The following is a 25582-nucleotide window of genomic DNA, read 5'->3' on the forward strand; positions in this document are numbered from 1 at the left end:
AAATGAATGGAAGGTGCTTAAGATAGTGTTGTTGGAACATTAAGCACAGAAAAATAAGGAAATTAGAATATACAGTTTCTAAAACAATCATTACTTGCATTGCACATAAACTGATGCATGGAAATTAATAGCTTGTTTGCAAGAGAATCATATTACAATTATGGGAAACATAACTTTGATTTTCTTGATTTTTATTAAATGCAAAAACTATGCAAGAATATTGCTCTGATGTCATTTAACAGGATTTTCTTTGATCCAGTTGTGGCTAGTTTTTATTTTCATCATTATATGAGTAGGGGAAGGTGAATCTCAAACACTTTTGGTTCTTTCTTTGAGTACTGGCTTATGGCTAGCAATGAGCTTGCACCTCCATAGAAAATTATGCAGATATTAAAGTCTAGTAGCAACTCCTGGGTGAAAAAGATTAGAAATTTGGCCAAAATCATCCATGGTGTAATACATCAGGGATGAATTTGGCTCATTGTGTTCAGGAAATGATCCAGATAATTTAAAAAAAAAAATTCTGCAGAAAGCCAGTTTGTGAAATTGTATTTAGTGTAGATAAAGAAATAACCAGCATGTTAATTTACAGAGTTCCCTGACCTAGTCTCTCTATTTTGATCTCTTCAAATTGAACGTATTTTTGCTTAAAGCCATAGCAGTTTTTCACATTTCTTTGATTGCCTTGTCACTTTTTTAATTCGCATCATGTCACTATCTTCTTGGTAGTCTCATTGTCTTTGACCTATTTTAGCTATGCTTTAATACTGCCTTTGGTTTCTAGATACTCGACCTGCATTGTTGTGGTGCAGTTCTTACTATGCTCTGTTGCTGATGTTTCCAGGCATGAGTAAAATAACTCCCACAGCTTTCTGGCCTTCAGGAGAGCACATGGGTCTCTGCTAGGGTTATGCCTGCTTGCTCTGTAATAGAAATTTATCAGGTTCTGGTTTATAGTGACAGTTGTTACTTATAATTATTTGCTGACATTTAGGAGAAACATTTCTTCTATGCTTGACATATCTTTTCTTGATACCAGCACAATTATTTATTTTTGATACAGAAGAAGCAGAATGTAAAAGGCGTGTGTGTGTGTGTGGGGGGTGATTTTTGCCTTTGTCCAGGGTACCACATGTGCTGTAGCTGATTATAAACCTCCAGCTAGCTGCCTCTTTACATGTGTATTTTCTGAAGTCCGTTGGATGTACATGCCAGAAACTGTCACTGGTCTAACCTTATGCATTATGAAACATTGTTTGGAGCATTTATTGTCGTAGTAAAAATGAAAATTATATAAAATGTAATATAAAGTAGTAGAACAGCCGTCATAAGCATAGTATGTCATATGGCCTACTATTTGATGCTGTCTTATTTATGTTAATATATGTTATGATTTGGAGGTAAATTTCTTCTTACTTACAACCATTCTGCTAACGACAATCAAGAAAATCTTTATACCTTGCAATAGCAGAGGGAGAGACTTGGAGTTATGGAATAGTCAAAGGCAGAAACTGCTTGGATTATGGGAGGGAAATATGCAATTGTCCATATGACATTCTTATGGGAAAAACTTAGGAGGCGGCTTCATTGCCTTCCTACTGCAGCAATCTCTCAAATGAATCCATGAACTACGTGGGGCATTAGCAAAACTATTGATGCACAAATAATAAGTAAAATGGAGCTGTGTCAGTTTACATTTCATAAGGAACTTGGGGGGGAAAAAGTAGTTTGACATATGGACAAGGCTAAAATTGTTAGAGGAAAAACATTTATTTATTTATTTATTTATTTTATTTTATTTTATTTATTTATTTTGGAAGAGGTGAGAACAGTGGAGAATGCCAGCCAGCTCCAGCTCAATCAGCCTCTGAAGAGTCTGTGATGTGGAATCTCCACAGCTCAGACAATGATAACTGATTTTAAAGAGTTTGAGTTCCAGAGAGTGAAGGTCCTTTGAATTGTCCATAGCTCTGGAGTGTTTGCTGGGGCTAGTCCTTTATTTTATTTTTTTATTTATCATTAGAAATGTACAGCTTGAAGTTTGATATTATAGAGCAACAACAATAACTGTTTTAAAAAACGTAAGAACCATGGATATGTTCTTTTAGCTTGAATTGGCTACAAAACGAATAACATTATTAAATTCCTAAATTTTGTAATCTAGGAGGAGAAGCATGAAGGGAGGATACTGAGAGTCTCTCAGAGAGCCAGAAGAAAAAGAAAAGGTGATATGGCCATTTTAAAGCAACGTAAGTTGAAATATGGGGGGGGGGGGGGAAGGTTCAGAAGCGTCATTTGTTTATGTATGCAGCAAGGGGAGATCATGTACTATCTATGGAGAACTACGATTTTTATAGCACTGGATTTATAGTCTCTAATTCTACCAATTAAATTCTTTATAACAATTATGATATTTTTTGGTGGATTAAAGGTAATCTTGAGGAAAGTAGCCAACACTTGGAGCCTGATTCTCTTCTACACTAAGGGCATGTCTACACTGCAATGTAAGCCCAGGTTTAGTGGGACTTGAGCCAGCTGACCCATGTTAGGGCACCCTGGGCTTGAACGTCTGTGTTGTATTTTAACCCTATGTTTCTAACCTGTGCTCAAACCTAGGGCTCTGACATCCACACTGCAGTGCACATACTCGATTCAAAGTAACCATGTCGCAGAGTTCCTAGCATCCCCTCCCCTGTGAGAGAGGCCGCCCTAGTCCTAGGACTGTGGTGCACTGTGGGGAAAACTTCACTGCCTGCCCTGGACATTATTAGTAAGCAGCTTGCTTTGAAAAAATCTTGATCAGTTCGCTCTCCATTGCAAACCCAGGGACCTTTCTGTTAGTGTCCTTGCAAATCAGTGATCAGAAGAGAATGGGTTAACGCTGACCTGAGCTGGGTAGATTGCAGATTGGTGGGATAGAGAGGATTAAGGAAGTTGTCCCATGGAATTGTGAGATACGTCTGTTTGACTCCCGGGACCCGAGTCAAGTAGAGCTGTGTCTACGCTGCAAAGCAATAGGGTCTCGGCTTAACTCGAGCTCAGACCCTCCAACCCTGCAGGGTCCTGGGACCCTGGGTCCAAGCCCTTGGCTAGTGCAATTGCAGCATAGATGCAAGGGAAGCTAGGCTTGAGCCTGAGCTCAGGCGCGGGCTTATGTTGCCATGTAGACATAACCTAAGACCTCTTTACATGACTTTGGCAATGTGAAGGTGCTTGTAGTAGGCATCAATGTAATGCATTTTAAGGCTCCTTCGTGCCGCCTAAGTGGTGTAAAGGGGCCTTAGTGTAAATGAGAAGCAGACCTGTTGATTTGCTGGATAAATAGGATTGCCCCTTTCACTTTTACAGCCATTCAAGGATGTGCATTTAGCAGAAGTAACCGTTTACTTTTGTGTCTTCTGGGAGTAATTTCATAACTACAATATGTGTAGGCTTGGCAGAATTTGATTTTTATTTTTTATAATTTTGATGGATAATTATTTGTAAGCATTTTTTTTCTATTTTTATTTAGTTAAATTTTCACAATTGTGAAAAATTATGGGGGGATCAGATAACAATGCAGTCAGACAATTATTTAATGACAGTAGACAGTGAGATTTAAAAAGTTATAAACGTATAACCATTAAAACACAGGTTTCAGAGTAGCAGCCGTGTTAGTCTGTATCCGCAAAAAGAACAGGAGTACTTGTGGCACCTTAGAGACTAACAAATTTATTTGAGCATAAGCTTTCATGGGCTACAAAACACAAATTGTCAACATCATATGTCAAAATATGCAAAGTAAATATCCTTAAATCAAACTAATAAGTTCTCAGACAGCATTTTTCTTATTTTGCCTATCTACAAATTTCGATTTTCAGTTGAAATACCTTTTTTTGTTGTGTAGGTATACAGATAAATTGATGTCTACTGACATTTACTGATAAAAATCTAATCCTTCCAAGTCTAAGGGTATGTCTACACTACGAGAGTAGTTCGATTTTAGTTAAATCGAATATGTGGAATCGATATTACAAAGTCGAACGTGTGTGTCCACACTAAGGACAGTAATTCGACTTTGTGAGTCCACACTAACGGGGCAAGCGTCGACATTGGAAGCGGTGCACTGTGGGCAGCTATCCCACAGTTCCCGCAGTCCCCGCTACCCATTGGAATTCTGGGTCGAGCCGCCATTGCCTTCTGGGTAAAAAAATTTGTCGAGGGTGCTTCTGGGTAACTGTCCTCATCCGTCCGTCACTACCGCCCTCCCTCCCTCCCTGAAAGCGCCGGCGGGAAATCAGTTCGCGCACTTTTCTGTTCAGTGACAGCGCGGACGCCACAGCACTGCGAGCATGGATCCCGCTGCGACCATCGCTGCAGTTGTGGCCGTTGTCAACGCATCGCAGCTCATCATCGACCTTTCCCAGAGGCAGATAGAGAGAAATGAGGCGAGGAGGCTACGGCAGCGGGGTGAGGACCTGAACTCCGAGAGTAGCACACGCCTGTCTGAAACCACGACACCCAGTGCCGAGGACATCACGGTGGCAATGGGTCTTGTGGATACTGTGGAACGGCGATTCTGGGCCCGTGAAACAAGCACGGACTGGTGGGACCGCATAGTGCTTCAGGTCTGGGATGAATCCCAGTGGCTGCGAAACTTTCGCATGCGGAAGGGGACTTTCCTCGAACTTTGTGAGTTGCTGTCCCCTGCCCTGAAGCGCAAGGACACCCGGATGCGAGCAGCCCTGACTGTCCAGAAGCGAGTGGCCATAGCCCTCTGGAAGCTTGCAACGCCGGACAGCTACCGGTCAGTCGCGAACCAGTTTGGCGTGGGCAAATCTACCGTGGGGGTTGTTGTCATGCAAGTAGCCAAGGCAATCGTGAAGGTACTGCTGTCAAAGGTAGTGACCCTGGGAAACGCGCAGGCCATCATAGATGGCTTCGCCGCGATGGGATTCCCAAACTGCGGTGGGGCTATAGATGAGACTCACATCCCTATCCTGGGACCGGACCACCAGGCCAGCCAGTACATCAACCGAAAGGGCTACTTTTCAATGGTGCTGCAAGCACTGGTGGACCATAAGGGACGTTTTACTAACATCAACGTTGGATGGCCGGGCAAGGTTCATGACGCTCGCGTGTTCAGGAACTCTGGTCTGTTTAGACGGCTGCAGGAAGGTATTTACTTCCCGGACCACAAAATAACTCTTGGGGATGTGGAGATGCCTACAGTGATCCTCGGGGACCCAGCATACCCGCTAATGCCCTGGCTCATGAAGCCCTATACTGGCGCCCTGGACACAGAAAAAGAACTGTTCAGCTACCGGCTGAGCAAGTGCAGAATGGTGGTGGAGTGTGCTTTTGGCCGTCTCAAGGGGAGATGGAGAAGCTTACTGACTCGCTGTGATCTCAGCGAAACCAATATCCCCATTGTTATTGCAGCTTGCTGTGTGCTCCACAATCTCTGTGAGAGCAAGGGGGAGACCTTTATGGCGGGGTGGGAGGTTGAGGCAAATCGCCTGGCTGCTGATTACTCCCAGCCAGACAGCCGGGAGATTAGAAGAGCCCAGCGGGACGCACTGTGCATCCGGGAGGCTTTGAAAGACAGTTTCCAGACTGAGCAGGGTCACCAGTGAATTTTAAGTTTGTGGACACAGAAGCTGAACTTGCCACCGTTTCTTTACCCAGTTACCGTTGACTATCCTCTCCAGTTACATACCCCCTTCCCAAAAAATAAAATCTGTTCTGTTTTGTTAATGAACACCGTTGTCTTTATTACTGTTTTCGCGGGAATGTTTTAAACCTGGGACGCAGACTGTGGCGGGGTGCGGGTTTAGTGTTGTGATGCAAATGATGCTTCTAAACTCCAGGAATGACAGGTTCCGCAGTGGTGGACTGGTTGTTTCAACAGAGCCTGCCAGCCCTCCTGGGCGGGACAGCGTGTATGTGTCGGCTATGTGACTGTCTGGCAGGGGGAGGAGGGTTACAGCTCCCCTGCTGCGCGGCTCTGTGATGCATTAGATCTGTAACTGCCCTCCCCCGCCACAAAGTCACAGAGCAACCCCCCCCCCCCCCCCCCCAGAACATGAAAACCACCTCCCAGATTGACCAGGGTCACTAGTCACTGCACTGGGTATGTGTCCTGATGCTGGACCTGACTCCGCCTCTGTACCCTGGTAAAGGTGACTGTCCTGTCCAATTACCAAGCCCCTTCCCCTCCTTCAGACAGACTGTCCTCCAAAAGAAAATCATGGAAACAGTAATTAACAGAAACGAATATTTTATTATGAACCACACAGGAAACGTGGGGGTTGAAACTTGCACGGGGGCTTCTGTGAGGTGTGTAGGAAAGGACTTTTAAAATTTTGGGGAATGAGAGCCTTCTAGTGCTAGAGCAGTCTGCAGGGGTTGACTGAAAGTTTTAACGGCCCTTGCCGCCCCTCCTTCTTTGTACTTTGGGTGAGGGGGGTGTGGGATTTGGTGGTGGGGGAGGGCGGTTAGAGATAGACTGCAGCGGGGCTCTGTCCTCCTGCCTCCGGTCTTGCAGAACATCCACAAGGCGCCGGAGCGTGTCCGTTTGCTCCCTCATTAGTCCAAGCAGCTTTTCAGTAGCCTGCTGGTCCTCCTGACGCCACCTCTCCTCCCGTTCCATGACTGCTCGGTGCATTTGTGACAAGTTCTCCCTCCACTGTGTCTGCTGGGCTGCCTGGGCTCGGGAGCAGCTCATTAGTTCTGAGAACATGTCCTCCCGCGTCTTCTTCTTCCTCCTCCTAATCTGCGCTAGCCTCTGGGAGTGTGCTGACAGGCTGGGTTGGGAGACAGTCGCAGATGTGTCTGTGTGAATGGGAAAAATGGAGTGAATTCCTGAGACAGATAAATGAAGTTGTGTACAAAGAACCTAGTCTTTCTCTGTGAACAAGACCATGCACTGCACCTCTCACATGCGCACTCAGGACAAGGTCGAATTTCCGGCCCTCGCCTTCAGTGCCTGGGGTCTTGCAGTGGTCTTGCAGTTATCTGAGAAGCGTGGCAGGACACCTGAACTTCTGTAGCGTGCAATCATGGTAACGTAGACTTCTGGCTGCTTAACACTGTACTAGTAGCACTGGCCTCCTTTCACATTGAAAGCAATGCCAGTCTCTGCTGCCAGCAATCAGGACAGCATGAACTATGCCCCTGTCCCACCCCCTCGCGGCTGTCCCAGGGAAAGATCCCTGTATGCTGCCCCTCTCCCTCCACCGCGTGGCTGTAAAGCAGTCTCAATACTAACATTCCCCTCCCTAATTCAAAGCAGGGCGTCATGAGCGACATCACCCTGCTGAGGATCTCGGAGTCCCAGAGGGAAAGGATGCTTCGAGAAAGCCTTCAGAAACCAGGGCCGTTTGCCGCCATGCTCTGCAGGGCAATGATACCAGAGTACCTGATGGTGTCGTGGCGCGGTAACGTGTCCTACCACGGAGGGCCCAATAAGATCGCCCTACCCAGGAACCTGATGAACAGGCTGGAAATGTACCTTCATGAGACCTACGAGGAGTTCTCCTATGAGGATTTCGCCTCTATCCCCGGCCATATTGACCGGATTTTCGCGTAGGTGCACTGGGACTAAAGAGTGGAGCGTCTTGGGCAGCATAATCATGACTTACCGGACATTGTAAAAAATTTTTTAAATACTTGGGACTAAATTGTGAAGAGCCTAAGGCAGACAAATCATGAAAAACCCTTTGTTACTATTGTAAATATTCCACTTTTTTTGCAGATAATTGTTTACATGTTTAAGCACTTTAGGAAAAAGCCATTGTTAATATTATAAATATTTCAGTTCTTGTAAAAATAAATGTTTAGATATTTGAAGCACTTACTGCTTGATCCTTCCCCTGATTCTGTCTCCGGGGTAAGGGATGGGGACGGTTGGTAGGGGATCTCGGTAAGGGTGATGAAGAGCTCCTGGCTGTCGGGGAAATCAGCGGTGCCAGCGCTGTCGACTGCCTCGTCCTCCTCATCTCCTTCTTCATCTTCCCCGTCCGCTAACATGTCCGACGAGGAACCTGCCGCGGACAATATCCCATCCTCAGAGTCCACGGTCAGTGGTGGGGTAGTGGTGGCGGACGCACCTAGGATGGAATGCAGTGCCTCGTAGAAACGGGATGTGTGGGGCTGGGATCCGGAGCGTCCGTTTGCCTCTTTGGTTTTTTGGTAGCCTTGTCTCAGCTCCTTGATTTTCACGCGGCACTGCGTTGCATCCCGGCTGTATCCTCTCTCTGCCATGGCTTTAGAGATCTTCTCGTAGATCTTTGCATTCCGTCTTTTGGAGCGCAGCTCTGAAAGCACGGACTCATCGCCCCACACAGCGATGAGATCCAAGACTTCCCGATCAGTCCATGCTGGGGCCCTCCTTCTATTAGATTGCACGGCCATCTCTGCTGGAGAGCTCTGCATCGTTGCCAGTGCTGCTGAGCTCGCCACGCTGTCCAAACAGGGAATGAGATTCAAACTGCCCAGACAGGAAAAGGAATTCAAATTTTCCCGGGGCTTTTCCTGTGTGGCTGATCAGAGCATCCGAGCTCGGACTGCTGTCCAGAGCGTCAACAGAGTGGTGCACTGTGGGATAGCTCCCGGAGCTATTACCGTTGATTTCCATCCACACCTAGCCTAATTCGATATGGCCATTTCGAATTTAGCGCTACTCCTCTCGTTGGGGAGGAGTACAGAAGTCGAATTTAAGAGAGCTCTATGTCGAACTAAATAGCTTCGTGGTGTGGACGGGTGCAGGGTTAATTCGATGTAACGGCGCTAAATTCGACATAAAAGCCTAGTGTAGACCAGGCCTAAGTATGTGCACGAAATTTAGATGCATTTATGGAAATGTTTAGAAATAATTGCTACAATCAGTCCAAAGGGTCGTATTCCACTCAAAGCAGCACAATAAAATATTTTTAAATGAGTGCAGTCATTTCAGTCCATTAATATGGTAGATATTTTTAGGAAAATCAGCAGAATCAGCAGTTGCTGTATATCAGTGATGCACCACCAGAAACCTGCAAAAGGCCCTTCAAGGTAGTTCTTGTGATAGACTGTGAGCCCATACTGAATGAGCCTCCATTAGCAGCAGCTGCCTGGCCACTAACAAAGAGAGAGCCTAAAGTAGCTCAGCTACCCACCAGGGAGCTGAGCCATGCAAACGAACTAAAGCACCTGGAGTGCAGAAGAGCCATCGTTGACACAACTGTAATTTACTGATGAAGTTTAAGTGTTGTTTATGCAGACATTCGTTCCAAAGCTGAGACTGTGTGATTGGTATGATAAAGGAACTCTGGTTTTCAAAGGGTTTGCTGATGGAAATGCTACTGTTCACTGGCAGAATGATCTGTGCACATTTCTATAGTTTATTTAATGGATGTGTGGTTTCAGCAAAAGGATTTTGAATAAAGGTTCTGATTTTTAGATTCAGAAGCAAGAATTTTAATCTATGTTATTGTTAGATAACACATCTAGAGATCTAAGTTCAAATATGGCTTAAATCACGAAATGAGCAAATGAACAAAATCGAGTTTATATTAGGTCCAAATAGTTTCTGTACTCCCAACACTTACACATAATTGGGGGTATTACTTGTTTTCTTCAGGAGGAGCCCAGAACAGATGTAGATGATGCAGATCTAAATTATATAAATGTTAAAATAATTAGACTATAATTGATGATACTAATTATTTCTGTTGTGGTAGTGCCCAGTCAGGATCAGGGCAGCATTGTGCTATGCACTGCGCAAACTGTCCCTGTCTCAGTGAGCTTACAATCTAAAATGACAAGCTGTATATGCTGCAGGGGTGAAGAAGGCAAAGGTCAGAAGTGAGGTGCCAATTATATGACAAAGCTTGTGAGGCATCTGTCTTCAAAGTTCCTGGGTTTTGCTATACTGTTAGTTTCTTGCTTCCCCTTCGAGTGATTGCCCACATATATCTTGTCCACTGTTGGTGCACAAGCTCCCAGTGCCCTCAAGCCAGAGACTTTTGGTCATTGGTACCTATTCGGCAGCACTTGCACCCTGAGCATCCTCATGCCTCCAACTGAGGATATAAAGGGCAGGCCCATTCCAGCCCGCTCCCCAGTTCCTTCTTAACCACACATGGCTGTGAGTCAGAGCTTGCAACGACTGCTGTGTTGCTTCATTGTTGTATTCTTGTCAGGGTAAATAGTAGTTAGTCTTGTCTGTAAATAGTACTTAGTAATTAATAAGGCCGTTAGTAGAGTAGTAGTTTTTGAATAGATTTTCTGTAGTAAATTCTGAGAAATTAAATACATGTATGTTACAAAATAGAAATTTGAAACACACATCATTTTTTTTCTTTTGATTTTGCTTTCTTTGAGAAATCAGCAATTCAGTCATTTTGCCAAAATATTTATTTTAACACTGTATGTTTCTTCACAGCTTTATATTCTAAAGGAAAGAAACCATGGTGCTGGGCTTCATATTTGGAGGAAGAAAAGGCTATAGCAGCACCTACTAAGCTTTTTAAAGAGGTATGTTTTCTTCTGAAACCCAAGTTAATCATCCATTAGCATGAAATTTGTAAGGAAGTAAATTTGTAAGGTAGAATAACCAGACTATAAAAAGACTTTTGTAAGTTCTTGGTTTGCTCTAAAGGAAGTCTGTCAATGATTAAAGTAACAGATTTCCATAAATAATCATGAAGAGTGTGTGGATGATAGGCCACCTTTTGCCCAGCTTTTCTCAGTGAATTAATAACTCACAAATCTGACTGTGGTATTATCCTATGAAATCTACACTGAATATGGGATTCAGGCCTTTTCAAATCTCTCTGCTTGTTCCTGCACATTTCCAAGATCTGGACTTTCCTCTCTGTTCACACAGCTAAAGCTCTGATCCAGACCCTCCTTTTCTCATGTCTTGACTTCTGCAGTCTCTTCATTTTGGGCTTTCCAGATGCTGCCTTGTTCTCCTTACATCCATTCACAAGTCTGTTACAAAGATCATCTTCCTGGCTTGTTGCTCTGACTTTGCAACCCCCAGTGACTCCCCCTTTTTCACTGTATCAAACACAACATGGCTTCATCTTGCTGGGTGCCAAAATATCAACTTCTGCTTCTCCTTTGCCAACTATGCTGACCTTTTGTCACCCATCTGTCCAGTTTCCCATCAAACAACTTAGTGCTTTCTCCCATGGCATCCATTTTTGCATGGAAGGAAGTTCCCAATAAAAATCCACAAAGCCAGTACATTGTCCTCCTTCAGATCCCTCTTTAAAACTCACCTCTAGTCGTGGTGCTTGCAAAACACTTGACAATGTCTAGGCAGCTGGTAAACTGTGATTGCGGCTGCTGCTTATTCTAATCATAATTGTCTGACTGTTACCTTGTACTACCCTGTCTGTTTTTTGCATCCACCTTTTGGCATTTTTTCTAAACTTAAACTGTAAGCTGTTTGGGATAGGAAGAGTGTGTGTGTGTGTGAGAGAGAAAAGGGTTGTGCCCCTGCAATATTTTTTTTCCTTTTTCCTTGCATTGGATTAGGGAAAGGCAGAATATCCTACTGTTCTCAGTACTTTAATCAACTTTTCTGTAGATACTTTTTCTAAGCTCTAACTTCAACAAGTAGCGGTTGCTCTGGTAAAATGAAATAACTGACTCTCTTATTTTATACTTCTAACTCTCCTGTATTATGACCCCACTTCAGTTTTTTTCTCTTTTTTTATTCCTTCTCACATCGCATGGGATTGTCAAAACAGTGTCTCTACTGCATGAACCTCTATATTCTTTTCATTCTCTATGCTGGCCTCCTTGTGCCCAAAAAATCTTTAAATGTTGGTGACAAAGGTAATGTAAATATAGTAAGCCCAATGCAATTGTATCTTAGGTGATCTATGATATAATTACAATCATGCACAACATTTTAAACTTTAGCTGTTACTGTGGTGCAACAGGAGCTGACCCGTAGTTAAGGTTGTGAGAGTTTCAATTTGATAGTGGAAAGAATGATGAATATCTTGTGACTTGGAGTTTTAGTAACACAAAAAATGGATTATAATTCTTGGCTAACTCCAGAATTTTTGATGTATTGGCTATACAATTTGAAATTTTGGAAAGTTTATAACAACTATGGAAAAATTGGTGTTTGGTGAATTATTTGGGGAAGGGTGTTTCTCACCTTTCTTCCCCCTTTACAAGAAATCTAAGCCATTCTGGATATGTCTACACTGCAGCTAGGAGCAATCCTCCCAGCCTGGGTAGACAGACTCACACTAGTAGGGGTATTGGGCTGGATGTTGGACTCTGAAGCCTGGTGGGACAGGTGGGCTTCAGAGCCTTAATTTCTGCCTGAGCTGGAACGTCATTTTTAGTGAACTAGCTCGAGCCCTGCTTGTGTGTATCTGTCTACTCAGGCTGGGAGGCTCCCAGCTCCAGTGTGGACTTACACTTTGGGGCCTGTCCTTTGAGCATGTTGTTACCCCTTATATGCTGATTCCTAGAATATCAGTTATACTTCAGGATTGTTTGCTTATTGACAGGTTTCAGAGTAGCAGCCGTGTTAGTCTGTATCCGCAAAAATAACAGGAGTACTTGTGGCACCTTAGAGACTAACAAATTTTTTATTTCATGAAGTTGATGGTCTCTTTGTTAGTCTCTAAGGTGCCACAAGTACTCCTGTTATTTTTGCTTATTGAGTATTTCGTAACTCTTTAGTCATAGTGACTAAATATGTGCGCTAAGATAAACTTACCAAATTTAAATCTGATGATTAAAAAAAAATGCCACTTATACTGCTTTTTGGTACCTCTTGGAAGTAAGTACCCCATCTACATGAAATTTGCACTTTAACGCAAAACCTAAACAGTGACCTCAGTGGTGATTTAAGGCAAAATAACTTCCCAAATGCATGAAATGTATGACAGTCAGATGTACTGTTATGTTGATATAACTAATATAAAAGCGTGTGAGGTTTAGTGTTTCCCCAGCTTCATCAAACTTACGTTGTATGTATTGCTTTTGGGTGTCTGTTAGAGATGGAAGGGAGATCCTTATGGAGCACTGAAGAGTGTTATTGAATACTGTGTTGTAGGCAGTATGAAGGTGGAAAGGAATTCACTAATATTTCCTCCTCTTATTTCCCTACTTTTAAGGTTTTGGGCACATGGGTGTATCGTGCTGCAACGCTGTCATTAAAGCATAGCTTTTATTTGTCAGTACATACAGCATGTAATATTTTCTTAAGATTCAGAAAGAAGAATTAAAAAGAAAAGTGTATGATCTGATCATAGGTTATATCTTTTAATGGAAAAAGCCTGTGTTTACTAGAGGAATGATTTGGGCATTGATTATTAGTTTCTATGACAATTTTTAATGAAGCTTTAATGGTACGTCTTGAGATAAAAAACAGAATGTGGTTAAAGATGAGCTATCAAGCAATAATAAAATGTTTTTGATTGTACACTTTACTGCTTTGTGATTAATTACAGTCATGGTGTATGTCTACGCTGGCACATAAAATGTCATTTCCATCTCAAAGAGATGTACCCACACTAGATAGAGCTAGCGCATTAAAGGTAGAAGTGGAGCTATGGATGTGTGAGTAGTGGGGTGGGCTGGATGCCCCGAGTATGATCCTACCTATGTACTTGGGCAGCTAGCTCATCATGCCGTGGCGGCTGCTCTTCTGTTTGTAGCACACTTGCTTGATCAGAGCTATACTGGAGCTGCAAGGTGTAAATTCCAACTCGAGTAGAAATACCTATATCCTAACCCATTGTAGGAAGGAATATTGTCGGGGCATGACCCTAATTTTAAAAATGTTAAAACCCTTCCCCACTTTTTAAATTTTTTGTTGACCACTGACTGTGTCTCATACAGCACTGAATGCAAAAGAAATACTTTACTTACCTGAGTAGCTTAAAATCTTAATAGTTTACAAAAGGTGGTGTTAGAGTTTCACTCTCTTGCCTTATTTTATTAATATTTTTCTGCTTTTTTTCTTTAATTTAAAGTATTAAGGACTGATGACTTTGACTTCTAACTTTGTCTGGAGCACAGAGAACATGATATAATAGGCAGCCGGTGCCTGACTCCCTAAGATGCCCTTTCTGCCCTCTTCCCTTTATTGAAGGCTGCAGCATAGGCTTCATCCTCATATGATCTCATGTTCTCAGTCCTCTATTGATTGCCAGAATCCTCCTGGAAAAAGAGGCTAGTCAGAGCCCAATATTTTCTGTCTACTGTACACAGCAAAGGGAGTATTACCATGTGAGAGGCCATCTTTATATATGAAGGTTGTTCTGTATTTGCTTTGTGGCTCATCTTTGTGGCCTGAGATGTAGAAACTAAAAGGCATTTCAGAGTATTTTATCTGATCATCCCATGAATGGTGATTGCCAAGAAGGTGTCACTGTACAAAATAAGTAATTAACCTTACAGGACTGTATTTTTAATTAGAAAGTAATTTAAAAAGTTGATGAAACACAGCGTTTTCTACAGTTCTGAGGTGGCTTTCCCGGTAGCTCCTCCTAACAGATTTTTTCTGCATTTTAAAGTCTTTAATGATGGCACTATCAGCCAGTTTTTCCACGGCTTGCTAAGTTCTATTTTCCATTATATGATTTTAAAAGCTTGAAATTTACCCAAATATACTTGAGACTTCATTTTGAGCAGATGCCTGCATAAGGATAAGTAATAACAATCGTGTTTTGCACTACACAAGTGTTTTAACTTTCTTTTGAAGTATTTCTTTTGAAATATTGAAACTGTTTTTGTTCATTCCAGTATCAGTCCTTCCCATATGGCAAAAATGGATTCAAAGTAGGAATGAAACTGGAAGGAGTGGATCCTGAACACCAGTCAATGTACTGCATTCTCACTGTGGCTGAGGTAAGCACCAGGACTGTACCTGAATGAAGTGTGAGGCTGAGAATAGAAGTGTATTAAGAATACAGTAAATACTATACTGGAACTGTGCTCTGTTTAGTGCTGCATTTAGCAGTAATAGTCAGTGACAGATTCTTCAGAGGAAGATGTAAACTATTGTTAGGCATTTAATTGCCTAATGCTATACCATGTGGAATATTTTTTCCTAATGCATAAAATTTTATTAAATTGTACCAGAAATCATATTAAAAACAATATCCAAATATCAAGGAACAATTACACATGTTCATGGATATGAATACATAATATTTTAGTGCTATGGTGATACATAAGTATCTGTATAATTCTGTAATTTTGGAGAAATCTATATTTAAAAGGAAAATATAAAGAACATAAAGATGCATGAAAATTGATAGCCCTTGAATTTTTATTCCAACTACAGATGCTATGCTTATTCATAACATTATCTAATCATTTTTCTATTTTATTGAACCGTATCTTCAAGTTCCACAGACTAATTTTACACTACAGGTTTAATTCTGCCACCTTTACTTACATTGGGTAGTATCTAACTCTGTGAATAGTTCTATGGATTTTAATTGTGTGATTTAAGAGAGACAGAATTATCTCTCTCTCCCTCTCTCTCTTTCTTTCTTTCTTTCTTTCTTTTTTTTAATTCCTTAAGTTAGGGAATGGGGAAACAGGAACACCTGATATTAATTGTCGTGTACTGTCATTATTTTGTACCACTATGATTATATGTCCATAGTCCTAGTTTAGTTTAGTTCTGTTCTTTTTTTATTTTCCCCATTTCTGAGCCCCTCCACAGCTAATCACATCCTCCTTCTGAAAATATCTATTTCTGACATGTCTTTTGCTGTATGTGCTGACGTCAGAGATCAGTATAACCAAGGCCTTAAGTCCTCTGTAGTAAGCTGGACCTAAATTCTGTGGCAAAGTGCCCTGAGTACTGTGAAATTCTAATGTGGCAAACTGAAAATTCTTTCAGTTTGAGTTACATTTAAGTTATGGCAAGTTTGAGTAAATTAAATATGAAAAAGAATAGTGCAATGAGTACATGAATTCCTTTTTGTTGCTTATTTTGATACTAAATTTGATTTATTTTAAGCCACCCCTAAATTCTCAATATGCTTGGTTTGTCTTTTGACAAATAGACTGCCTTGTAGAAGATATCCTGGGGAAGCGGGATGCTTTGACAGCTGGTTATAGGATAGTAGTGGCATTTGGCACCCAGAAAATTGTGGGAGATGGTATGGACATTTAGCACGTAGGAGACTTCAGCAGTGAAGAGGAGCTGCATCTCCTCTTTCCCTCTTAGACACTAAGGTGACTTTTTTTTATTGCGGAATAGGGTCCTTTGGGATCTCCCCTTTCACATTTACACTTCTTCTTACATAATGACCCTCATTATCTCCTTGTTATAATGACCTGTCCTTCAAAAGAGGTTGTCTAGACATCTCTCTCAGGTTTCTATTTTCTTTTAGCACTATGTTAAGTGCCACTCATACTCTGAATGAATAATAATACTATTAGCACTTATACAGGGGTTTTCATCAGAGAGGTGCTCAGATCTGTTGCAGTCTTGCTTTTTGTTCTTCCCTTTATTAAACTGCATTACAGTATTTTTATATTATTGGCATGAACAAAAATTGGTTGAATGCACATTGAATATATTTAGGTACAGAGACTATTATGCTCAAGTGTACTTTTACTAAGTTGTACACTTTGCAAACTGTTTTTAGGTTTTAGGCTACAGGATACGCCTCCATTTTGATGAATACTTGGATTGTTACGACTTCTGGGTGAATGCTGATTCTTCAGACATTCATCCAGCTGGATGGTGTGAGAAAACAGGTCACAAACTTCACCCACCAAAAGGTATTGTCTAACTTTCAATTTAAAGATTTGTTTATCTTTCACACAGTTGCGCCTGCTTTTTTGTTGAAATGACTTGGTTTGTATTCCAAATCACAATACAATAAGGGCAGTCCACCTGTTCATTTCTCTTTTGCTTCCATCTTACGACTGTAGATAATTAGCGTGGTGAGCTGATAGCTGTCATTGTGAAAAGATGGAAGAAAGGTAAATGCAAAGCATTAATGGATCCCGTGGAGCCAGATGAAAGAACAAAGAGACAAAGGGAAGGAGAGACTCTGCTTTTGTGTAAAACTATGAGAGACACTAAAAAGCAAAATGATCAGAATAGTTATTCAAAGGGTACCATCAAGAGAACATGATGGGAGGATGAAGAGACCAAACTAGCCCCAAAATAAAAGCAAAACACACAGGCTGCAATGGAATACTAGCGTCTTTATTGCCTTGTACACTTTAAAGGCCTTGAACTTGTAAGCCCTTTAATAACTTACAATGGGTTGCCCAAAATGAGGGCTGAAGGCCAACTATGTGTCTTTTAAATATGCCCCATGGCTAACCATTATTATTTTGTTATTTATAAATCACCATCAGTGTACATGGAGCTGTACAGACAAATAAAGATAGTGTCCCTGCCCCGAGGAGAGAGTCTGAGACAAAGACAATGAGAGGTGACAGATCTTGGTGAGGAAATAAAGTATAAGGGTATCAGTCTGCAAAATAACAACATGCAGTATTTTATCTGTGATGTGTACTGGTTGAAAATGTGCCTTATTCATTTGCTTATTTATTTTGATTTTAAATATCTAATTATTTTAAAGTGGGAAGTGGAGGCTAGCCATGTATCCTCACAAGGCAGAATGCCTTCAATCACTTCCCTGGTGCAGCTGCACTCCACACTGCCTTCCAACAATGCAACTTCTATGCTTTTTGGTTGTAATGTAGCCCTGAACAGTTAGTTTCAATAAATGACCAATTTTACACAATCTATTTATAATATTTCCCAAAAGCCATTCCTCCCTGCCCCTATCATCTTGGAGTCATGGATTTCATGTGCTGAATGAATAGGTAGTTACATATCCAGTTGTTCAAATACTGTTGTTGTTCTGGCAGTATTCACTAGGTTTTGTACTCAGTGGTGAGGTTTTGTCAGCTTGTCCCTTATAAATCCCTGGTTTTGGAGGCTTATTCATTTCTTAGTCATAAAATACTGCTGCTGGAGGAGAGCTGCTATAAAAGATCTCATCATCTGAGTCATTTTTTTCCTGAAAAGTCATAAAAGTCATTTGTGGGGAAAATTTGTTCAGGTATTTTTTTGTTGGTTTTTATATTGGTGTACCATGAAATGGTTTTTATTTTTTTATTTTTATTTTTTTAATTATTTTTGCACTGCTCTTAAGGCCTCATGTGGTGGCTTTTAACTGGGGAAAACTGCAGCCTATCATTAACACCCCTCTGTATAACTACATCTATTAGAAGGGGTTCATCAATATACAGTGCAGTGTGGTTCTACTGTCCCCAAGACATCCCAGCTCTTTGGGATAACAGGAATTGTGCTACTGCACTTCTCTCCAGGGCTAGCAAATACATTCTGGGCTCTTCCCTTGAGCTGGTTTGCTTCATTCTATCCTAGGATTGCTTCTCTTCCTTGTCATATGGTCCATTGGATCTCTTCTCTTCCTGGCCAGATGAGTTCACTCCTTTCCAGATCTTCTCCTGAATAAGACTGTTAACTTATTCCCTGTCTTATCCTTAATTCTGATATGCTCTTACTTCCCTGTAAGAGTTTGCCCTACTTCACAGCAGTTGCTAGGCTGAGCTTAGCTTCCAGTGCTGCTGTGGAGGGAGTAATTATTCCCCATTCACAAGGGAGCTGAGTGTGCTGCTTCAATAGCACTGATGGCCTCTGCTGGCTCTGGTAGCAAAGGAACATGACATGAAATTGAACCTGCACCATTTCATATGATGGTGTAGATCTAATGCATGTTTCTAAAGGAGTTGAGAAGGTTGTTACTGCGGTCGCCTTGTAGGGTCTCTCTGTGTCAGTGACAGTAGCTCCCATAATACAAAAAAGTACAATAACTCCTTTCTGGAATATGAATAGACCCAGATAAAAGGCCTCCCTTTTTTTTTTCCTGAGGTGAAAGAGATCCTCATGAGGCTTGATTTACACTAGTTTTATTGCTGCATAATTCTTTTGACTTCAGTGGAGGTACTTCTGATTTATACTGGTGTGAGATCAGTTAAGTCCACAGCCTTGTCACAGTTTGAGTCAATGCTTTTGCTTACTGTGACAGGGTTGGGACTCACCACCGCAGCGCCTCCTGCTGGTTATCTCCGGGAATTAGCTCAGTCCAGTGGAGCGCCCTCTCCCGGTGGTGTCCCGCCCGTTGTCTCGCCCTTGGTTGCTCTCCAGCTCGTGGCGTCCTCTTCAGGATCACTGCCCTCCAGCAGTGCCCCCTTAGTCCATCCACACCCCCTTCCGGGGTGTGTGTGGGGGTGTGTGTGTGAGGTGTGTGTGTGTGTGTGATCGATCAGTAGTCTTTCTATGCCCCAGCTACCATGTCCAACCACACCCCCAAAATCTAATCCCTCCTGTCAGGGATCTGGCGTAGTCTGTGATGGCCGCTCCCCACGGCCAATGGCCGGGTGTACTGCAAGGGGGACAAAGGGGGACCCAGGCCCGCCCTCTACTCTGGGTCCCAGCCCAGGGACCCTCTGGCGGCAGCCTTGCTGTCCTCCTTCTCTCCCCTCATCTGTCCACTTCCCTGGGCCGCTTCCCCTACGGCCCCTTGCACCCGGTAGGCCCTTTCCTTCAGGGCTTGCAGCCTGGCAGGCTACGGGCTAGAGCTCCCTTCTGCTCCCCAAGCCTGGCCAGCACTGCGCTGTCCGCGGTGCTAGTCTCCCCGCTCTGGAGACAGACCTTCCCCTGTCAAAGGTCTGGGACAGACTGCCTGCTCCCTTCCTGGGCAGCCTTTATATAGGGCCAAGCTGAGCCCTGATTGGCTGTCTCCAATTTGGCTCTGATTGGCCCCTAGTAAGCCCTTTTCTTATTGGCTGCTGGTCTGCGCAGGTGCACTGGCCTGCTGCAGCCCCCTCTAGCGTGGGGGTGGGGCAGACGCCCCACCACACTTACCTTAGCCCAGCCTTTCTTTGTTTTCTTTTTATGCCTTTCAGCTGGACTTCAGCTCCTGCAGCCACTTATAACCCTTCCAAGTAGGATTCAATCCAAATTTTAGAAAACCTACCTTAATGAAAGCATCTAACCTTGCAGACCTTGGCTGCACCTGGACTTCCTGGGACTCAGGTGATCATAGTCATAGAGTTTAAGGCTGGGAGCTGGGTTCCTGTGGCCTGCTGTCTTTGTTGCCATGGAGATGGAAGGCACACTGCAAAGACTGCCATAGACTGAGAATAAACTGTTCATTCTACTTTATTAAAGGTACAAATATGCAGCAGCAGACATAAAACAATAGCATACCCCCCACCCCAAAACGCACTCTACTCGGCCCTCCTCTGTATCCCAGGCCACCAACACCAGCCAGCACCCGTATACTAAACCCAACAACTGAAATTAGACCAAAGTGTTCCAGCCCCTGCAATGGTCTGGAAATTATTAGATGAGAGAGACCCAGATCATCCTGGCAATATAGCTATTCCCCGTCAGATGTCAAACATGGAAAAATCATTTTAAAAAAACCACTTCTTTTTAATACATGCAGGAACTATCATAGAGATTCTTCCTCCATCTGGCAGAACTTTGATTTTTGCAAAGGCCCTGCTGACCTTGTAAAGACAGACAGACATTTTAAATTTTACATACCATCAGTAGTTCTACTGACTATTGTGGGACTACTCTCAGTGCACAGGGATAAGTATTTGTGTATGTCTTTTGAGTATCAGGGCCCAAGAAAGTAGAGTGAAAGAAACAGTCTGTTTTATAACATTTTGTCTAGCCCAAGGATTCCAAAGTGGTGGTGTAATTTTTTTCTTTTTCTTTTCAGTGTTAAGCCTTTTCATCATAGGCGGCACACTGAGGCTTCTGGAGCCCATGCATATACTGTGAAAACCTTGTCTGATTTCCATTGTCATGTAAGACATGAAATTGCACATGAAAAAAGAATATTCAGGAATTTCTGATTATAAGAGGTAGAATTATAGTCGGGAGAGTTGACCAGTGAAGATATTTCATTTTGTTCCAATAGTTCATCCACAACTTGTGTATTTTTCCCAGTATTTCTGTAGTGCTACAAAATTCCAAAGTATGTACAATATGCCACTGTTTTCCATGGTACACCACCAGTATTTATCTCTGATATGTGTTTCTGTTTTGGGTTGTTGGGTTTTTGGTTTATTTTTGTCTTTTTGTCTTTTTTTGGAGTCCAGTAAAGATCATGAATCAAGAAGTAAGTGGACTAACCCTATTTTGAAGTTTGATTAGATTATGGTAACGTTCTGCGTGTTAGGCTATTTGTTGAGACCACACAGACATTAAAGGTGGTGCAGTATGTGGCATCTTGCTTAAGTACAATATTGCACAGGTGTTGCATTACACCAATGCTCGAGTCTAGGATCTGCACTGGCAGCCAGTATTTTTCCAGATATAATACAAAGTGTTGGGTTTATTGGATAATCAATAAGTGGTTTGGAACCTGGTTACCTGGATAATTGCCTGTCTCTCTCTCTCTGTAATACTGCCAGTGGAGGAGCTTGAGCTGAACCATGCTGAATTTAAAGGGATGGGGTGCTGCAAGCAGGGTATTCTCCAGGAAAAGTTTTGGACTCATGAATTCACTCCACCTTTGTGTACCACAGCCCTAACTTGTTAACATTTGGGCATGCTGCAAAGTCCATCCTTTCTGCTGGGAGTTTAGGAACGAGTGGGCTTTGGGGTGAGGGTATGGTGTTGTTTATGTCTGCTGCTGCATGTTTGTATCTTTAATGAAGTGGAATGAACAGTTTATTCTCAGTCCCCTCCATGTCAGTCTTCAGAGTGGGCCTTTCTATCTCCATGGCAACAAAGACAGCAGGCCACAGGAACCCAGCTCCCAGATATCGTGTGATGTTCAGTGCTAACAGTTGAGAAGTAGGGCTGGCTGGAAAACAAGAATTCAGTTTTTCATGAAAAATTTCAAATTTTTGAAAATTGTTTTTGTTCCACATCAGAATGAAACCGAGACCTTTCAAACAATTTTGTGCAAAATTAGTGAGCGAGACTTCCCCACCCCAGAATATCCAATAGCCCTGTAGTTAGGGTACTGACCAGGAATGTGGGAGACCCAGGTTTAAGTTCCAGTTCTGCTGGTTTGGAGTAGGGACTTCAAGCCAGGTTTCCCACTTCTCAGGTGAGTGTCCTAATCATTGGGCTATTGGATATTCATGGGTGGGTTCTCTCTCTGGTTTTGACCAGAAATTATATCCTGGAAATCTCAATGAATTGGCATTCTTCCGGTGAAAAAGGTTTTGTCAAAAAATTCCCAACCAGGATTTCTTGGAGGGTAACCCTGTTGAGCAGGCTGCAGTGAACCTAACTCACACCCAACATGTGGGCGAGGTTCATGCCCAGAGTCTTGATTAGGCTACAGAGAACACAGCTCTCAGCTGGCGTGTGGGTGAGGTCCAGGCTGAGACAGTTGAGCAGGCCTATAGAAGATCCTTTAACTGAAACAGAGCAGAATCAGTGGAATGGAACTGAGAGTAAGGTTCGGGGTTTTTTTGTTTTGTTTTCCCCCAAAACAACCTCCTTCCTCCCCCACCTCTTCTCCAGACATAGGTTGCAGAGCAAGTAGGAAAGTTTTGCTGTTGCTTCCTGAATTTCAGATGAAGGGAAGATTTCCCCATAGCAACCCGGAGGAAGAAATTCCTCTTCCCGGCCAGCATGAAGCGTTTAGGGGAAGGTCTTTGAAGAATGTCTGACATGGAGAGAACTGAGAGGGAGAACATTGGCTTACACCTGTGAATTTTCATTCTCAGATTCCCCGGGTCAGACAGGTCTGAACCTTCCTCAGAGGATTTCATTATGTCCAGGGTTATTTTTGTGGCTCACTTGTTAAGGAGTTTGAGAGGGAAAAGAGTTACCTCCAGGAAATCCCTAGATTTCATGTCAAGGCTCTGCTGCAAATGGTGTGAGTTGAATGGCACTTGTAAACATTTATGTCATTAGTACTTTACAGCTTTGGAAGCTATCATTCTGTAGATCTCTTCCTGAGTAGCAGCCCTAAGTCCAGCCTCACAGCAAGATATGGTTGCTGCCAGTTGCCATGGAGGCAGGTGTACCATGATCACTGGAACTGGAGTCGGAGAGAGGGCAAATGTTCCCTGGAAGGGCTGTTATGGAGAGGACACCAAGAAAACAAGGAACATGGGGAGCTGGACTGGAAGCAGTGTGGCTACATGGCAAAGGGTTTAATAAAGTTCAACTTATTTGAATTAACCTACATTCAGCTTCACTCCGTGCTAATGAAACATGGTGTCAGTGTCAGAGCTGTGAGTTCTCTGCAGTGCAGCAGTTGGCAGTGTGAGCCAGGGAACTCAGTCTGAAGCTCCCCAGAGCCCTGGATTTTGCAGATGCAAACCTAGCCCAGCAATGGACCCAGTGCAAGGAGTTGGAGCTGTGCACAGACCTGGCCATGTAGGAGGACAGGAACAGCAGGAAAGTAAAACTGTTATGTTACCTTATTGGGGAAGAAGGCAGAGAGGTGTTTGCACCACTGTGAAGCTCACCACTGCCTACAGCCTCACAGCAGTCTTAGTAACTCTGGAGACCTGTTGCCTCCCCAAAGCAGAACAAAACTGGAATAAAACAGGTTTTTCTGCTAGAGATCAATGCCAAGGGGAGGGGATAGACCCTATGTTACTCCCTTATTCACACTGGCTGCTACATGCAATTCTGGGGACTTGACAAGACTCCTTAATTTGGGACAGGGTAGTCTGTGGCGCTTGGGTCACCACCCATGAGAGTGGCAGCTCCAGGAAGGCAATCTCACATTAGACAGACGCTGAGACATGGGGCATGCAGTGAAAACCTCAAGAGAGGATGAAAACCTTAGGGAGGCACAACACACCCAGAAGTACATGAAGTGAGACAACAACAAAGTTGGGCAAGTGGCCATGGTTCCGTACCGATAGCTGCATTTACTGTGGGAGGCAGCGTGAGTGGGTAAAGAAGTATCCCACACTATGACAGCATTGCAAGGAATGTGGTAAGTTGAACTATTTTAGCAGTGTGTACAAGAGCAGAAGCAGCTCTCAGAAAGATTGAGTCAGACTTGTACATGAAGGGGATGGCACATCAGATAACGGTGATGACTTATGATTCTGTCATTGAGTCAGAGACAATATCAGGTTCAGGCTGTTGGGACAGGAAAGCAACCATGGACAATACCAATCTCCTGTGAATGTAACAGTGTTAAATGGGGAAAGCCTTGTGCAATTTCAGTTGGATAGCAGTACCTCCTGCAATGTGACTTGAGGGTGAACTGGAATTTAACACACCATTACAAAAAGCAGTTGCAAGCCAATAATGTACAGTGAGAGCATAATGCAGCCCAGAGGAAGATATGATCTCATAGTAACTACTGTGAAGAATAGTAGATGGTACCAACTAAAGTTTGTGTTGGAGGATAGTAAGCACAGCAGCCTCCTTTTGGTGAATACAGCCATATAACCCATGGACCTAGTCAGGGTGCAGCATCCGAATTTTATAGTTGCCATGCAGGAAGCAAAAATGGGAGTCCCATGGACAATGGAGACAATTTTAAAAGCACATGGGGATGTTTTCAAAGATGACGGGTGCATCAGAGTGGAACCTATGCACTTATCATGAAAGAAAATTACAGTGACACTGTGTAATTGAGTATGCAAGGAATTCGAAAGTCTGCATAGCAGGGGTTTCAGAGCATCTGTAGAGGCAGAACAGCCTGGGTAAGCAGCATGTTAGTAAAGAAGCTATCAAGCAAATTACACATCTGCACAGACCCGAAGCCACTGAACAGGGCGTTGAAAAGACGTCATATCCACTGGCCACTGTTGATGACATCTTGCCAGAACTTTCCAGAACCAGAATCTTTACAGTCTGTGATGTGAGGAACAGGTTTTGGCACATAAGTCAGAATAAAATGTCCAGTATGCTGACAACCTTTGCAGCACCATTTGGTTGCTACAGATGGCTGTGCATGCCAATGGGCATAAGCCCAGCACAGGAGGTGTATCAGAAAAGACTCCCCCAAGTGCTGGAGGGATTGCCTCGAGTGAAAATAATTTGCGATATCTTCACTGGAGATGAAGGGAACAACAATACAAAAACTGAATGATACCATGACCGAAAGCTACAAGCTTTTCTACAATGATGCAGGGACGAGAATATAAAACTCAACCAACAAAATGTTAATCAGTGTGAGGTGACATATGTTGGACATCTACGCACACAAAGAGCTGAAAGCAGATCAAAGCAGAGACGTGCCATCTCCAGTGGATGTGAATGGGGTATTCAGCACTCAATAAGAGTGATAAATTTTTTTGTCTAAGTTCTGTCCACACCTGGCTTCAGTAGCTCAGACGGAAGCATGTTGAGTGGGATTGGGCAAACATTTGACATGCTGAAACAAATAACATATGCCCCTGTCCTTAAGTACTATCAGCCAGGAGAGCCACTGACACTCCAGTGTGATGCATTGAAACAGGGATTGGGTGTAGCTTTTTTGCAGGGGCAGCCAGTCACTTATGCCAACACCTTTGGCTAAAGGAATGTGCAGTGAGGGGTCTGGGCATCTGTTTGTTTTCAGTGTTTATATTAAAATGTTTGTAAAATAGGGAAGATGCATCATGATCAGTGGAACTG

General features: G+C 42.9%; 1 protein-coding gene across 1 annotated transcript in view; it reads left to right on the forward strand.

The window, feature by feature from the left end:
* Window positions 1–25582, forward strand: part of L3MBTL3 (L3MBTL histone methyl-lysine binding protein 3) — a 159877-nt gene that overhangs the window by 35895 nt on the left and 98400 nt on the right. Inside the window, exons 5-8 of the mRNA XM_065400933.1 lie at window positions 2171–2249; window positions 10406–10497; window positions 14749–14853; window positions 16614–16749. Of these exons, the coding sequence (XP_065257005.1) occupies window positions 2171–2249; window positions 10406–10497; window positions 14749–14853; window positions 16614–16749 (412 nt within the window). The remainder of the gene's footprint in view (window positions 1–2170; window positions 2250–10405; window positions 10498–14748; window positions 14854–16613; window positions 16750–25582) is intronic.

The sequence above is a fragment of the Emys orbicularis genome, chromosome 3 (genome assembly GCF_028017835.1).
Source record: "Emys orbicularis isolate rEmyOrb1 chromosome 3, rEmyOrb1.hap1, whole genome shotgun sequence".
Classification (NCBI taxonomy): domain Eukaryota; kingdom Metazoa; phylum Chordata; order Testudines; family Emydidae; genus Emys; species Emys orbicularis.